This window comes from Mustela nigripes, chromosome 7, assembly GCF_022355385.1.
Source record: "Mustela nigripes isolate SB6536 chromosome 7, MUSNIG.SB6536, whole genome shotgun sequence".
Lineage (NCBI taxonomy): Eukaryota > Metazoa > Chordata > Mammalia > Carnivora > Mustelidae > Mustela > Mustela nigripes.
In genome coordinates, this window is record NC_081563.1 from 39,849,133 (window position 1) to 39,863,799 (window position 14,667).

Below are 14,667 nucleotides of genomic sequence, written 5' to 3' on the forward strand. Positions count from 1 at the left end.
GTACTTACCTCCATTCGTGAGCACTCCCTCCGCCATGAAGTTCTTTTCTCGCTAGCTGCCAGGACACCACCCTCTCCCGGCCTGTCTTCCACCTTGCCGGCCACTCCTTTGCCCCCTTCTTGGTTCCGCCTCCCAAATAGGAGCATGTACTGGCCGTGGTTCTGAAACCTTTTATCCATCTAAACTGTCTCCAGGTGCTCTTATCTAGACCTGGGACTGAGAAAGTTAAATCCTGTCTGTCATGGGGACATTTATGTTGCTAGTTCTGGCCTCTGCCTCATCTTCAGATTCCTCCTATCCAGCAGCTGACTTGATGTCTCTACCAGGCTTCTCAGTAGTTGTTTGAAACTCAAACTCAGTTGTTTCAAACTCAGTTTATTCAAAGCAAATTTCTTGACTTTCCCCAATCTGTCTCCTAGCCCCTCAGCTTATTTCTTTCTAAATCTCCATCCCCAGTTGCTCAAGCCAGAAACATGCTTAGTTGTTCCTCTGTCAACTTTCACACCCGTCCATCGACATATCCAGTTCTGCATCCAAAGTAAACCCCAACTTTGTCCCCCTTCTCTAAGTCCAGATTATCATCATAACAGTTTCCCTTCCCATAACAGTCCTCCCCCCTTTTTAAAAAAATAGATTTATTTTTTGGTGGCGGGGAGTACATGCTTGGGGAGGGGAAGAGGGTGAGAGAGAATCCTCAAGCCGACTCTCTGCTAAGTGCAGAGCCCATGGCAGGGCTTGACTCCAGGACCCCTAAGATCATGATGTGAGCTGAAACCAAGAGTCAGCCATTCAACTGACTGTGCCGCTCAGGAGCCCCCAGGTTCTGTTTTCATACCCATCTTTTTGTGTCCATTTACATGGCAGTTGGTTCAGATCAGACGCTAGGTTGCTGAAAACCTTGCACTGACAGCCCCCTGCTTTTATTAAAAAAATCCAAATTCTTAGCCCATACCAAAAAGGCCTCTTGATTTTATTCCTGTTTGCTGTGAACCAGACTTCCCTTACTTCCCTTATTGCCTGTTTTTGCCAGGTGCCCTGGTTTTTTTGTTTGGTCTTGTACCTTCACTACTTGTTCTGCCTTATACTTTGTTACACTTCCTCTCTTTAAACCTTAGTTCTAAGCTTGGATGTTACCTTCTAGAACAGCAAGACTTTTCCTGTTCTTAACAGTGTAGATTCTGTCTTCCTTTCCCTCATACTGCCTTATTTATTTTCTAAAAGTAAGTATCACAATCTGAGATGTCCAGTTTATCTACTTACTGTCTGATCCCTATATTGTACATTATATGAGAACAAAAAGTTAGTGTGCCTCCAGCACCGCTGTATCCGAGCATATAGTAGGCACTGCCAAGCCCAGGATTGGCACTTTTATAAATATGTATGTACTGACTGAATGGGTTTATTCATTACTTCTATTCTGAGAAAAAGTAGGTTATGAATTCCAGGTAATTAGTATTAAATAACTTGTAATTAGCTAATGGCCAATTATTAGGTGAGTTGTGATAGGCTTGTCATATTTTTGGTTAGATCTGGGCCATGTTGTGAATCTAAATTCATAGTAAAGTAAGCAGTTTCAGAGTAGTTTTCTTTGTCTAGAAGAAATTGTGTAAAGTAACTGCCAAATATTTATTGATTTTCTTAATAGTTCTTTACAATAGGCATTATTTATTATTCATAGGTTACACAGATGGCTGTGGTGAAGCTGTGTTTGATCCCAAGTGTTTGTAGTTATTTCTTTCCATGAGTTGGAATTTGTTAATTGTCACAGGAGTGTGTCATTCAGGAAATGACAGTGTTGGCCTTGTGTAAGATGCAGCCTGGTGATATGGAAGAAACAGAAATGGGGTCCAGAGAGACCCCATTTGAGGTCTGATTTTTGCCATAGCTGTGTGACCTTGTTTTCGAGTCACTTTCCAACATTCAGCTTTCTGATGGATGTCAGAGAGGTCAGGACCATGTCCACATGCGCGGCACGTTGGAGCAGCTCAGGATACGGAAGCTGCTGTCATCCTTTCTCTTTTCTTTCTCTTTTTCTGAAAGAAAATATGATAATTCCTGTGGTTTCACAGGTAGAGGAAGTCAGAGATGCCATGGAGAATGAAATGAGAACCCAGCTTCGCCGACAGGCTGCTGCCCACACTGATCACTTACGCGATGTCCTTAGGGTACAGGAGCAGGAATTGAAATATGAATTTGAACAGGTGAGGACCTGCGAGACAGCATCAGCTGCCCTTCAGCCTCCTTTTCCCTTTTACATGAACAGTCTGTCCTTTCCTTTTCATGTGCTCTGGATGTCATTGCCCCCATGGGTGTGGAAGAGTGAGGAAAGATTGCTAATGGCACCCAGCCTTGGCACACTGGGGCGTTTGTATATTTGTAGCACTGCTGTTTTTCACAGAAAGATGTATCTGTGTGTTACATGTGTTTTTATCTGTGTCCTAGTTACTTGGAGCCTTCAAATCTTTAGGGAGGGTTGGTTCAGGGGGTTTCAAGAATGCAGATGGTGCTTGACATGGGTAACTCCTGCTTCCTCTCTACAAACTCCTACGGATTATGTGGTAGTGCTCAGATTTTTATATCTGAGGAAACTTCCCAGAGAGGTTAGATTTGGAAATCACAGCAAGACAGGTATCTTTAATCATAACTTGTTTCTATTCAGCAAGCCATTTATAATATATTAACTTATTTTGTCTCACAAGAAGAGAATGAGGTTTTCCACGTAAGGAGATCTTCCAGAAAATTGAAATTTATGCCAATATGAAAAGGTATTTTACTTTAAATTTATTTAATGGGTATTTTTCTGAGAAAAGAATGAGTATTTACGCTCTTGAATCAGCAATATTGAATACAGTTTATTATGTTGGGGTGGTAGTACGTTACTTTATTTTCTCAGGTGGCACTTTCTCCTTTTGTAATAGTTTGAGTTCTACTCCTCCTGGTCTGCTTCCTCTAATACTAGGTTCTGTCAGTAAATTTGTAGAAAATCACATCTGCTATGAGTTTTAGGAAATTTTCGAAACCTTACACATAATGGAGGAGTTTTCCTGACAAATATTTGGAGATTTTAAAGGCACTCTTGCTTGTGGAGATGGCAGTTGCTGGAAGACGAGTGTTCTAATAAATGCCATGCACTGAAGTAGCACCACTCTTTTCCGGACACTGTTTATGTTTTATTTCAGGACCTATCTGAGAAACTGGCAGAGCAAGAGTTACAGTTTCGTCGGCTCAGTCAAGAGCAAGTTGACAACTTTACTCTGGATATAAACACTGCCTATGCCAGACTGAGAGGAATCGAACAGGCTGTTCAGAGTGAGCTCATGGGCCTCTTACAATTTTATTCAGTCCAACTTCTTAGAATAATTTGTTGGTAGCAGGACAATGAGATACATCCATCAGCATTAGGGTATAACGATGCTGAAGTCGTGCTATTAAATTTTATTCATTTCTGTGAAAATTAGCCCAGATTTGATAAGTTTGGAACATAGAGAGTTTGTGAGAGAAAATTAAAAGGAATCTAAAAATTAAATCTAAATACTTGAAGTTATACTCGGTATATCATAGAATGGAGATCACCATTTAGAAGGCAGGTTACCCAGCACACTTTGGTTATGTCTTGTGTGTCCTGAGAGGAGCAGAAGGCCAGTGTATCTCCATGCTCGCCCTCCGGCTCTGCTGATCTGTCTCCATTCCTATTTTGGAGGTGGTGATTTGCTGATTCCACTGATCAAATAGACAGTAGTTATTCTGAGGCTTCCATGTGCCACATTGAAAGGGAAATGTCCTGATAGGATGTTGATAAAATGAGTTTTATGGGGGGTGTTAGAGAGCCATCTTTGTCAGATAAGTATAAAAATAAACTACTCGTGAAATTTCAAGATCTAGTAGTCCATTATGTTTACTTAAAGTCTTCCTTTGCAGGAAGTTTCTGATGGCATTAACATTAAGTCTTAGCCTAGTTTAAGTATGTTTCTCAAACATTCTAAAATAAATATCTGAATTAGATACCATGTATTGTCCTAGATGTCACAGGAAAAGAGACTCAGTTGTGCTTGTACACATACATCCTTTCAGTTTTCTCCATGGTTTTACTAAAAACAAGGCCTTATTGGGGCACCTGGGTAGCTCAGTCAGTGGAGTGTCTGGCTCTTGATCTCTGCTCAGGTCATGATCTCACTCATGAGATCGAGCCCTGTGTCAGGCCCCACACTGGGCGTGGAGGCTGCTCACGATTCTGTCCCTCCCTGTGCCCCTCCCGTGCTCTCTCTGTTTAAAAAGAAGAAGAGTGCTCAAGTTACCCTTGCAGTGTTGCCTCATGAAGACGCCAGCTTTCTAGGAAAGAACACGCCAGAGATGGTGGTAGGTGAGGTTGGAAGAGGCTCTCTCTGGCCCCATTGTTCACACATGTGGCTTTAGCCTGTTTGGAGTGCAGGGTGCATCAGATCTCTGGAGGTATTGAGGAGGACATGTCGTCAGATGGAGAGAAAAATGTTTTCCTTTGCCTTTTTTTTCCCTTGATAGGTCATGCAGTGGCTGAAGAGGAGGCCCGAAAAGCCCACCAGCTCTGGCTGTCGGTGGAGGCGCTCAAGTACAGCATGAAGACTGCGTCTGCAGACCTGCCCACCGTGCCGCTGGCTAGTGCGGTCGAGGCCATCAGAGTCAACTGTGGTGATAGTGAATTTGCCCAAGCTTTAACCGCAGCTATCCCTCCAGAGTCCCTGACCCGTGGGGTGTACAGTGAAGAGACCCTTAGAGCCCGTTTCTATGGTGTTCAAAAACTGGCCCGAAGGGTAGCAATGATTGATGAAACCAGAAATAGCTTATACCAGTACTTCCTCTCCTACCTGCAGTCCTTGCTCTTATTCCCGCCTCAGCAACTGAAGCCGCCCGCGGAGCTCAGCCCTGAGGACATAAACACTTTCAAATTACTGTCCTATGCCTCCTATTGCATTGAGCATGGTGATCTGGAGCTGGCAGCCAAGTTTGTCAATCAGCTGAAGGGGGAGTCCAGACGAGTGGCACAGGACTGGCTGAAGGAAGCCCGAATGACCCTAGAAACTAAACAGATAGTGGACATCCTGACAGCATACGCCAGCGCCGTAGGAATAGGAACCACTCAAGTACAGCAAGAGTAAGGTCTAGGAAGAGTTTTGTAAAGTCGTATTTTATGTAAAAGGGAATCAGCAGTGATACATGAAGGGTTTGCAACAGGGTCCCAGAATTGTCTAGAAAGGAGCAGGTTACAAGTACTGTTCTAAATGTTAACACCTGTTGCATTTATATTATTTCCACTTGCTATCATGTCAGTGAACTCCGGGAGTATTTTCTTTGCAACTTGTGTAACATTTTCTGTTTTTCAGGTTTTACTGATCAGGCTTGTGAGCCAGTCAAAATAATGTTTGTGATCCCTGTGACTACTGATTCTGCCCTTGGAGCAAACTGAATAAAACAAAAAGATGAAAACTGAGTAGCTTATCCCTTTTCAAAAAGTACCATTTCTAGTTCATTGTATGTGTAGACAATTTCCTTGACAAGTGGCAACAGCAGAAGTAGGATGTCCTGGGCACTGAGTTTCCCGGTCATGAATTGGGTTCCGAAAGTGCAAGGTCTGTTTTTGGCTTTGAGGGTTCTGGTAACTGATTCCTGCTGCTCAAACACAAGAGTGATGTACAAGGCACAATGTCAAAATATTTATAATGGGAGATAAAGCATTTCTAGTGATTAAAGGCACTAGAAATAGTATCTGAGACTTTTAAAGTTGCTACCACAGGTAAAATTTTTATTTTACCTTGGGACCCTATATATACACACACCTGTGTACATACATAAAAGTGTTTTCCAAACCACTGCTAGCCCCTTTTTACTTGTGATGTACTGTTTTCTGGTCTGTTTCATTAAAAAAAAAAAATTTCTTTTTTTATGCACAAATTAATTCAACAGCCCTCAAAACAGGTCACAGCTCTCGGTTCTGAAACACTGGTAATTGACCTTGCTCCTTTCTAGTACTTGGACTGAATCTCTTCATTGAAGTGGGGATAGTGAGCCTGGAAACTTCACGGGATTGAATAATTTTATGGTATATTTAAACTGGATTGCCATAAAACCCAGAGAACTTTTTTAGTTCACATCTCTGAAGGTTAGGACAATTGCCATATTAGGTAAACATTAACAAATCCCTTTTTTTTTTTTTTTTTAATTCCATGAAAATATTGTCACAAATTTTTTTTAGTAATTTTAATTTTTGTTGAAGTTTGTGTATTCACAAAGAGACTGAGGAGGCACTTTCATTTGAGCAAAGTAACTGCAAATCCTAAAGGAGAGAGGAATTCTATTTTATATTTCTGCAGGTGTGTGCCAGACCCTGAATTTGGATTGTTACATTGAATTTGCATGGCACTTGACCTTTGATGTGGAGATCTTTTGGTCCTGTTTTGGCCTTGGTTGATATTGCTAATATTCCTTATGTTCTTCCTGAGTAGATTCTTAAATCAACAAAATATATACAGTGTTTCTGGTAGAACACATGAGTTGTGTAATGCCCTTAATTTCTACAGTTAGAGTGGGCTATTTTTACCAGAAGATAATGAGGCTGTTCTAAATTCAGCCTTTCTTCCCTTTGGAATGGCATGGGATTACAAAATGCATTAACTCGCAAAGCTGCTTACCTGTTTGTCTTGATAAAGGTGCATGGGATTTGTTCTACTTATGTAGCATGTAAAATATTACCAGTTATGAGGGAATCTAAATTTAAATTTCTCTAGGAGCTGGGAAATAACTCATCAGATGTGATTCTCTGAGCTTGTAAGAAGCAAGCAATACTGAATGGTTTATTTTAGCTCAGTCATTCAAAATAATGAAGACCACTGGTCTTCAAGTTTTAGTAGTTCCATTAGCCTCCTTGCCCCTGCTGCCTGTGGGAAAACGGGGTGAAGTTGAAAGGGGACGCTCAGTCAGGCTTTGGTTCTCTCTCGTGTAGCGAGACTCCCATCTTTCTGAGATGTTACGCAGCAACCCTCAAGTAAAAAGGGCCTTTACTTAGGTTCTCAGCTGTTCTTGAGGGCAAGGTGGAACCCAGAAGGGCAAGTTTGGGGAAGATGGCTGTAACTCTGGACTATTAGAGGCAGGCAGCTTCACTCCAGCAGGTTTTTACTTCAACTGTAGGTGGTTAAGTTACATCTCTGCCACTTCTGACTTGATCGTGTGAAGCAAATCATTATTGCTTTCATGGTCTCAATCTATTTGAGCCTTAAATTGGGCTACCTTACCGCCTCCCTCTTGTGTGCTGTAGGAAGTGTTCCTCAGCATTTTAAATTCATGTCTCCAGATACAACATTAAAACTCTGATCTTTGCTTTAAGGTTTCAAAATCAATGATGTAACTAAAATGCAGTTTTAGATAGTCTTTTTTTAAGGCATAAAGTCTATTCCTTAGTATTAATTTAAATCCTCTGCTCTTTCTCAACAGGTTCTGGATAAAAGTCTCCAAGTCCCAAATGAGTTGTCCCACCAGTTTTAAAGTAACTTGCTTGAACTCAATGCAGAAGAACAGATAATTTAACGTGAATGGGAAATAAAAAGGATTATCAGGCAAATCACTCTTCATCAGGTCCAGTGCAAAGCTGAACCCCCTTCTCCCCATGTCTTCCTGCTCCCTGCTTCCTTCCCCCTGATGCATTTTAGGGACCCTGAGGTTAGCAGGAGAGTATCAGAAAGGAAGAGGAGGAGTGTAACCGGCCACTCTGCCCCTTCCAAAACATGGGGAGGTCATGTGGTTTCACGGACTTGTTAGTTCACGTTAGCTGTAGGGACACTGCCCTGGGGTTTTCAGGAAGAGGGTTTCTAGAGGGACTAAGAGGCAAGAGCCAGCAGAGGTGCCACTCTTGTAGGAACAAATTCCACTGGTATTGGTGGCAAAGTTTAGGTTTCCCTGGGAATAAATTCTCATAACCTTTATTCCTCTCGGACATTCTTAGTTTTTAAGACTCTGAAATGCTGCCAAGCTCTGTAAACTGTTTCTGGGCTTGATCTCCAGTCCTGAATTCTCTCAGTTCATGACTGTGTGGATTGGATGGACAGCATTTTGATAGGTTAGGCTCCTTCCTGGGCCAGGTTGGATGTTCCTTCACTGTCCAGACCCTATATACCTTACATTTCTGTCCTTCCATTAGCACATTGCCTTTTGTTAACCAAATCAAATACTTTTCTCTGGTAAATCATCACTCTGCTCCGAAGATCTGTTCTAAATGACTCCCTGAACTTGCCCTGAGCAGCCTTGTTCCAGTGACTACTGTCTCCGAGCAGGTCCTATTTCAGTGTTTTTATTTATGTCATGACCAGATAAACTTAACACATGTGTACCTATACGCATGTTTATTACACTGTAAAATGTATCACAGCTTTATTGCATGTGATGTACTTTGATTTTGTAATTGCAGTATTCTAATCACCCATGAAATTCATCTTCAGATCCTACAGTTTAAAGACCATCAGTCCATTTTATTGCTGGAGTCCTCAAATTGTTCTTCTGAACCTCAGATCTGCTAGTTCTAATTTCCACACACTGGTGATCTGAGGCACACTGAACAAGTTTATTCACATGTAACAGGCCTCCTCCCTTGACCCTTCCCATTCCATGGGTCCTGACTCCACAGTTTGCTCCTGTTTTCTCATGTTCCTTTTTGGTAAGTTTCTAAAAAACAGTTCAACTGTCCTCAATTCCCAATTCCCAAAAGGCTATTTTTGGATTATTTTAACATGGTTGCTTTATCTGCCATTAATGCTCCAAAGCTTTTCATAACTTGATCCTGCTCCTAATTGGATTTAGAACTCTAATCTTTCTCCTCATACCATTTTGTTTAAAACACTGATTTTAGGGGCGCCTGGGTAGCTCAGTGGGTTACAGCCTCTGCCTTTGGCTCAGGTCATGATCCCAGGGTCCTGGGATGGAGCCCCGAGTCAGGCTCTCTGATCGGCAGGGAGTCTGCTCCCTCCTCTCTCTCTGCCTACTTGTAATCTGTCAAATAAAAAAAAATCTTTCAAAAAATTAAATAAAACGCTGATTTTAGGTTGTAAATGTAAAGATTTCCTATTTAAACATCTATGAAACGTTAAAACGTATTTAAGAGTGGTCGTAAAAAATGAGGCATTCTCATGACTGAGAAACCACTCATTTTAGTAACTGCCTTTTAGACATGCAGTACGTGAGTGCATTAGAGTCTTGGGAGCAAGAAGACAGCAAAATTGAGGGGAGAGCCAGGGACCAGAAGCAAAAACTGTAGGTCATTGACTTTGATATAAAGAAGCAACATTTTTTGCTATTATAGGCTAATATTAATGAATAAATATTTTTAAAATGAGAGATTGGAGGGGTACCTGGCTGTTTGAGTTAGTAAAGCATGCAACTCTTGATTTCAGGGTTAAGTTTAAGCCCCAGGTTGGGTGTAGAGATTAAAATTTTAAAAATAAGAATGGAGACATATCCTACAGGGCTGATTTTTTGAAACTTTGAAGCAGTTATTTGCCTAGAGTTGGTATTTGGAGTAAACTACAGCAGTTAAAACAACTGAACTACACTGAAATCCATTATAAATTTTCATGACATCAGCCAAGATGGGACTTTTTCCCATCAGCTCTGTAGCTACCAAGCACTAAGGTGAGGGTTCTGTTGGGGCCTGGGCAAGGAGAAATGTACCACATTTATAAGGACTGCAGTGAGTATAGTATTTGGCCAAGAAGAGAGCCAGGCATCTGGAGGGGAGATGGGAAGGACCAGAGCGAACAGAAACTTAACAGGAAGCCAGATTCTCCCTGGAAGTTGTAAACCAAGATCAAAGGCTAATCAGCCTTAACTGTCCTTTTGCTCATTTGCTTCAGTTATGTCAGAGTAACACAGGTGAATGCTGAAGTAGCTCATAACTGTCATTTCTCTGCCCCCTTTGTCCATTAGCGGTCTTAAACCAGCCACCTAGGAGAAAACATGAACTACTACTTAGGTTTTTGAGGATATAAAGCTGGGTCCAGGCCTAGAGAGGATAGAAAGAAGAGCTGGAACAGACCCATGTAACCGACAATGGTACGATATAGTCGGCCATCAGTGGCAGCCCTGGCCAGGTAAAGATGAAGGTCTTCCTCTGTGGGAACTCAGTACATCTGGACTACACATGAGCAAAAGCAGCCTGTGGAAACCCTATAAAGGGTAATGCTCTTGTAAACCATGCAGGTTCCTGTTAGCTTCCAACAGGATTTCAGAGTGGCAAGAGAAATGCCAGAAGTAGAAGTTCCTGATTAAAGGCCCTCACTTTATTTTTTTATATTTTAATTTTTTATTTATGTGACAGCAAAGGAGCGCACAGGTAGGGGAGTGGCAGGCAGGAGGAGCAGGGTTCCCACTGGGCAGGGAGCCCAATGCAGGGCTCAATACCAAGACCCCAGGATCATGACCAGAGCTGAAGGCAGATGCTTAACCTACTGAGCCACCCAGGTGCCCAGCAGCCCTCATTCTTGAGCACTTTGAGTAGAGTACAACTAAAGGTCCTGGCACCCAAGGAGGGAAGAAAAGGAGATGGAGCACCTCCCCTACCCCACAGCCCTGGAACTTGGCTGTGTAAAAGTAACGGGAATGCATACAAATGCACATTAACTAGGGTTTAATTACAAGCCTCCATTTTCCCATATGTGCAGCCTAAACCCTATGCAACTTAGAAATGATTAAACAACAATGGCAAATTTCTCACGTCTATAATACCCCTGAAATTGGGCTACTAATCTAGTATCAGTAGAGATGTGTATTGCAAATCTCCTTTAGCCACCTTCTCAAAGACTGAGGAAGTACCACCATCATAGCATCAGCCAACAGAGGCCAAGTCCATGAGAGGGGAGGGCAGACCACACCGGACAGCATGTGAAGTCGGCCGAACAAACATTGTAGGTCCGCAGAGCTTAGGCTGAAGCTAGGAGCTGTGTCCTCACGCTGCATGTCCAAAGAAAGGAAAATGGTAGTGCTGCTTCTGTTCAAATGGTCAACCCTGAAAGGGTGGCTTAGGAAGTATCAAATTAGGAATTTAGTCCATGTTGTATCTATTGTTCTTCAAAGGTCAAGGCTGAATTCTCTTGTTTTCTTCACAATATGGTTAGACAGAGATGGCAGTTCTCAAGTGTACTTTTAACAGCTATTCCAGGCCACAGCTTCTCCTGATTTGCCCATTTTTATTTGCCTTCACTGGTGTCGCTGTCACTGTCGCTATCAGTGGTCAGTGAGGTTAGGTTTCCCAGGGCTTCCCTGTAAGGAAAATAAACTAGAGGGTTACACTGCATTTTAGGCGTGGGGGAGGGACTCTGCAGCTACACTGAACTATGATGAAAAGGGAAATGGTTCCAAGAGCCAAATCTACAGGCCTCTGATGTGTATGACAAATGAAATAAATAACTAACATGTCCTTTTTGCAAAGAAAAAAGTTAAAGGAGACAGAAAACTATAAACACTGGGTAGATGGGCAAATGGCCTGCTGTACTTCTATCACTTTCTTTTATGTTACCCATGCAGGGCTCACTTTTGTTCCTGGCTGATCGCAAAGTCAGCCATCACTCTCCGGGCAAGGTCTTCACAAATAGGCAAACTGAAGGTACCCGCCAGCTTCACTATCTCAATGGCCTGGGCAGGGCTGCTAGATGCTTTTGCACTGTCCATAAACTCATTCAGCAATTTATTTCTGTAAAAGAAAAGCAAAATGTCAACATTCCCCACCTAAATTCCTGGACCCCCCTAAGATTTATATGCAAAATAAAATCTAACATCCTATAAAGTTGAGTCATGAAATCTTCAACAGTAGCTTTGGAGGTAAATTTTTTTTTTCTTAAAGATTTTAAAAAATTTATTCATCTGAGAGAGAGAAAGCACGAATGGGGGGAGGGGCAGAGGAAGCAGCAGATTTCCCACTGAGGAGAAGCCATTTAGGGCTCGACCCTAAAACCATAACCTGAACCAAACGCAGACACTTAACCTGAGCCACCCGGGTGCTGCCATGAAGACTAAAGGGCCAAAGAGAAAATGAACATTGGTTCAGTATGCCTTCATTAAGGATCTGTTCAGTGTATCGCCAGTGTGTTGCAATCAACAAGCACAGATTAAAAACACTGCTTGCTTCAGGATGCCCTAGATGGTAGAAGAACTATCCATTTGCTTCAGCAGAAGGATGCTGAATGAGATATGTAAAGAAATTCCAATCACCCCATGGTAAGAGTTAAGACCATGCAGCGAATTCTAACATGCAGCCAGGGAAGCCTGTTAACTTCAACTTACCCAGGGATCTTATTATGCTTCTTGAAAAGCCCCAACATTTTCCTGTTCAACACGAGATACGAGAAAGATTACTAACAGCCCAGAAGGTGAGCAGATGATCATAGCTGTTCTGCTGTAAGTTCCTGAAGACAGCAGCTGTGAGCTGACTGGCTCCCAGCCCTGTTTACATCTAAATCACCTTGGGTACTTCAACTCCCACCTCCCAGACTTCACATACGTGCATTTCCCAGGCAAGTGTGATTCGTTGCCAGTGTTGAGATTTACTGGGGGGTTACACCCTCTTCTAGAGAGGGATGCAACAGAGTGTGATCTCTATCCTCTTACAATCCCAGAATGAGAGCAGTGTCCTAGAGATACGCGGTGGAGAGCAGGCTCAGATTGAGGCATCAGTCTCATGTAAGTGCTCACCGGCGTCCTGCCACATGCAAGACAAAGGTGAAACACGTACATTCAGCTCCCATGATTCAGCTGAGGTCCGTACCCCTGCGCCAATCATCACAGCCTGACTCCCTAACAGGTGTGTGTCAACCCATTAACAAATTCAAGCATCAAAGATTGGCCACTAGCAGTGTAGCAGGTCATGTGTGTGATTTCATACTCTTAAGACCAGTTGAGGCAGCAAAGCCTTCATTCATCAGCTCTGACATTTTGGGCTGAAAACTCTGTTCAAGTCACTTTCTTATGTTGAAAAGGCCATAAACAAGTACCCCACTTACTGAACAAAATCACCTAATGAGGACTACTCCTACAAAGTATTCTTTCGTTGACTTCTCTGCTTTTGGAAAAAGGAATGCATGTGAAGTGTCCATTCACAAAAACTAAGAATTAGTATGTGAGGGAAGTGCTGATGAAAACACGTAACTGGTAGGCTCACAGTGACACAAACCAAAGATGGCTCTAGTCAAGTTTGTAAATGTCAGTTTCTAGAAGTCCCAAGTGTACAGGCTGCATTTTAAGCATTAAGTGTAATACTTGGATAAGCCAAATGCTCAAGACATTTTCAAAAATAAGATTCTCTCATCACTCTATTAAGTGGACAGACAAGAGACTACTTGCCCATGGATACAGAAAACAGGAGAGCAATAGAGAATTAGCCCATTAAACTGTGTCCTCTCTTAAATACAATGTTTATACTCTGCTGGTCTTCCAAAAGTTTCCTTTTCAGTCAGTATTTGCAGTCCCAGAAAAAACTCGTTTTTCTGATTACACATCATACAGTGACCAGGGAAGATGTTCTCTGAGATCCAGATACAAATACTGCTACTATACACTTGAGGCTTTGTACTCACCAGGCTTCCTGGGTTCTCCCAGCCCTTAAAAAGAGGACAGCGATAGAGTTCAGAGAGTTGGCTGGCCACTCAGGAGCAGCCTGTCTGCCATCCTGGCTCTCGTAAGTGGATTTGATATCTGCAGCACAGTTCGCAAACGCCACCTGAAGCTGAGAGGCTCAGAGTCAGCAGAACTGCCTAGCTGGTCTGAGGAGAGTCTAAGTTGAGGAGATTCCACAGATGACATGGCATTTTTGAGCTATACATTTTACCATCTGAACCCATCACAGGTATAGTACACAAAAGATTTAAAAAACAAAAAACAAAAAAAAAAACACCCTGCCCTGCTCTGGGGTAAATAATTTGCAACATCCTTCAAATACGTTATGGGTTTTCTCTTTAGATGGGCATTTTTTTCAAAAATGCTACTACTGTCAAGACAGAAACATGTTTTGGACTTCAAAAATGGGATTCTGCTAATGGCTGGGTGTTCAGATACAGAATTTAAATCTGGGTTTAGATGGCAAAATTCTCTGTAATGTTTCCCTAAATGAAACCAAGGAAATTACATTACAAAGTCTACAGTGTTAGAGAACATACTGGCTAGTACCCATCTAATCACTATAACATAACCTGCCTCTGGATACAACCCTACCTACCTCTGGTGGGTGCTGATCCCTTGCCATAAGCATCAGAATCTCTTCTTTCAGATCACTGCGAAAAGTGTGACCATATTCTTTACTATCTTGAAACAGAAAAAGAACACAGAGGTGATTACAGTCATGTAAAACCAAAACTCTTCAGCTGAACTTTGTCCACCGTCCCAGTTCCTGGGCTGCTCAAAGTCAGGTGCTGACACTATTTATTCTAGGACTCCAGGTAATCAGCAGGATAATTCACGCTAAGAATGGATGAAGGAGGGACGCCTGGGTGGCTCAGTTGGTTAAGCAGCTGCCTTCAGCTCAGGTCATGATCCCAGCGGTCCTGGGATCGAGTCCCACATCGGGCTCCTTGCTCAGCAGGGAGCCTGCTTCTCCCTCTGTCTCTGCCTGCCACTCTGTCTGCCTGTGCTCACTCTCGCTCCCTCTCTCTCTCTGACAAATAA

The 14,667-nt window shown here is 42.5% G+C and overlaps 2 protein-coding genes and 1 non-coding gene across 10 annotated transcripts in view; 1 reads left to right on the forward strand and 2 right to left on the reverse strand.

Moving 5' to 3' along the window:
- Window positions 1-5,464, forward strand: part of IMMT (inner membrane mitochondrial protein) — a 43,579-nt gene extending 38,115 nt beyond the window's left edge. For all 8 annotated transcript variants that reach the window (XM_059405664.1, XM_059405666.1, XM_059405667.1 and 5 more), the window contains 3 exons: window positions 2,070-2,201; window positions 3,180-3,309; window positions 4,519-5,464. In XM_059405664.1, the coding sequence (XP_059261647.1) occupies window positions 2,070-2,201; window positions 3,180-3,309; window positions 4,519-5,132 (876 nt within the window). In that variant the 3' untranslated portion in view covers window positions 5,133-5,464. The remainder of the gene's footprint in view (window positions 1-2,069; window positions 2,202-3,179; window positions 3,310-4,518) is intronic.
- A 2,887-nt stretch (window positions 5,465-8,351) lies between these two features.
- The window catches only part of PTCD3 (pentatricopeptide repeat domain 3), a 34,917-nt gene continuing 28,601 nt past the window's right edge, over window positions 8,352-14,667 (reverse strand). The window contains exons 20-24 of the mRNA XM_059405674.1: window positions 14,222-14,307; window positions 13,584-13,732; window positions 12,295-12,336; window positions 11,546-11,704; window positions 8,352-11,274 (exon numbers count right to left, since the gene is read on the reverse strand). Coding sequence (XP_059261657.1) covers window positions 11,202-11,274; window positions 11,546-11,704; window positions 12,295-12,336; window positions 13,584-13,732; window positions 14,222-14,307 — 509 coding nt within the window. The 3' untranslated portion in view covers window positions 8,352-11,201. The remainder of the gene's footprint in view (window positions 11,275-11,545; window positions 11,705-12,294; window positions 12,337-13,583; window positions 13,733-14,221; window positions 14,308-14,667) is intronic.
- On the reverse strand, window positions 12,663-12,799 carry LOC132022943 (small nucleolar RNA SNORD94). The gene has a single exon (XR_009405825.1). It is a non-coding gene; the product is annotated as a small nucleolar RNA SNORD94 (small nucleolar RNA).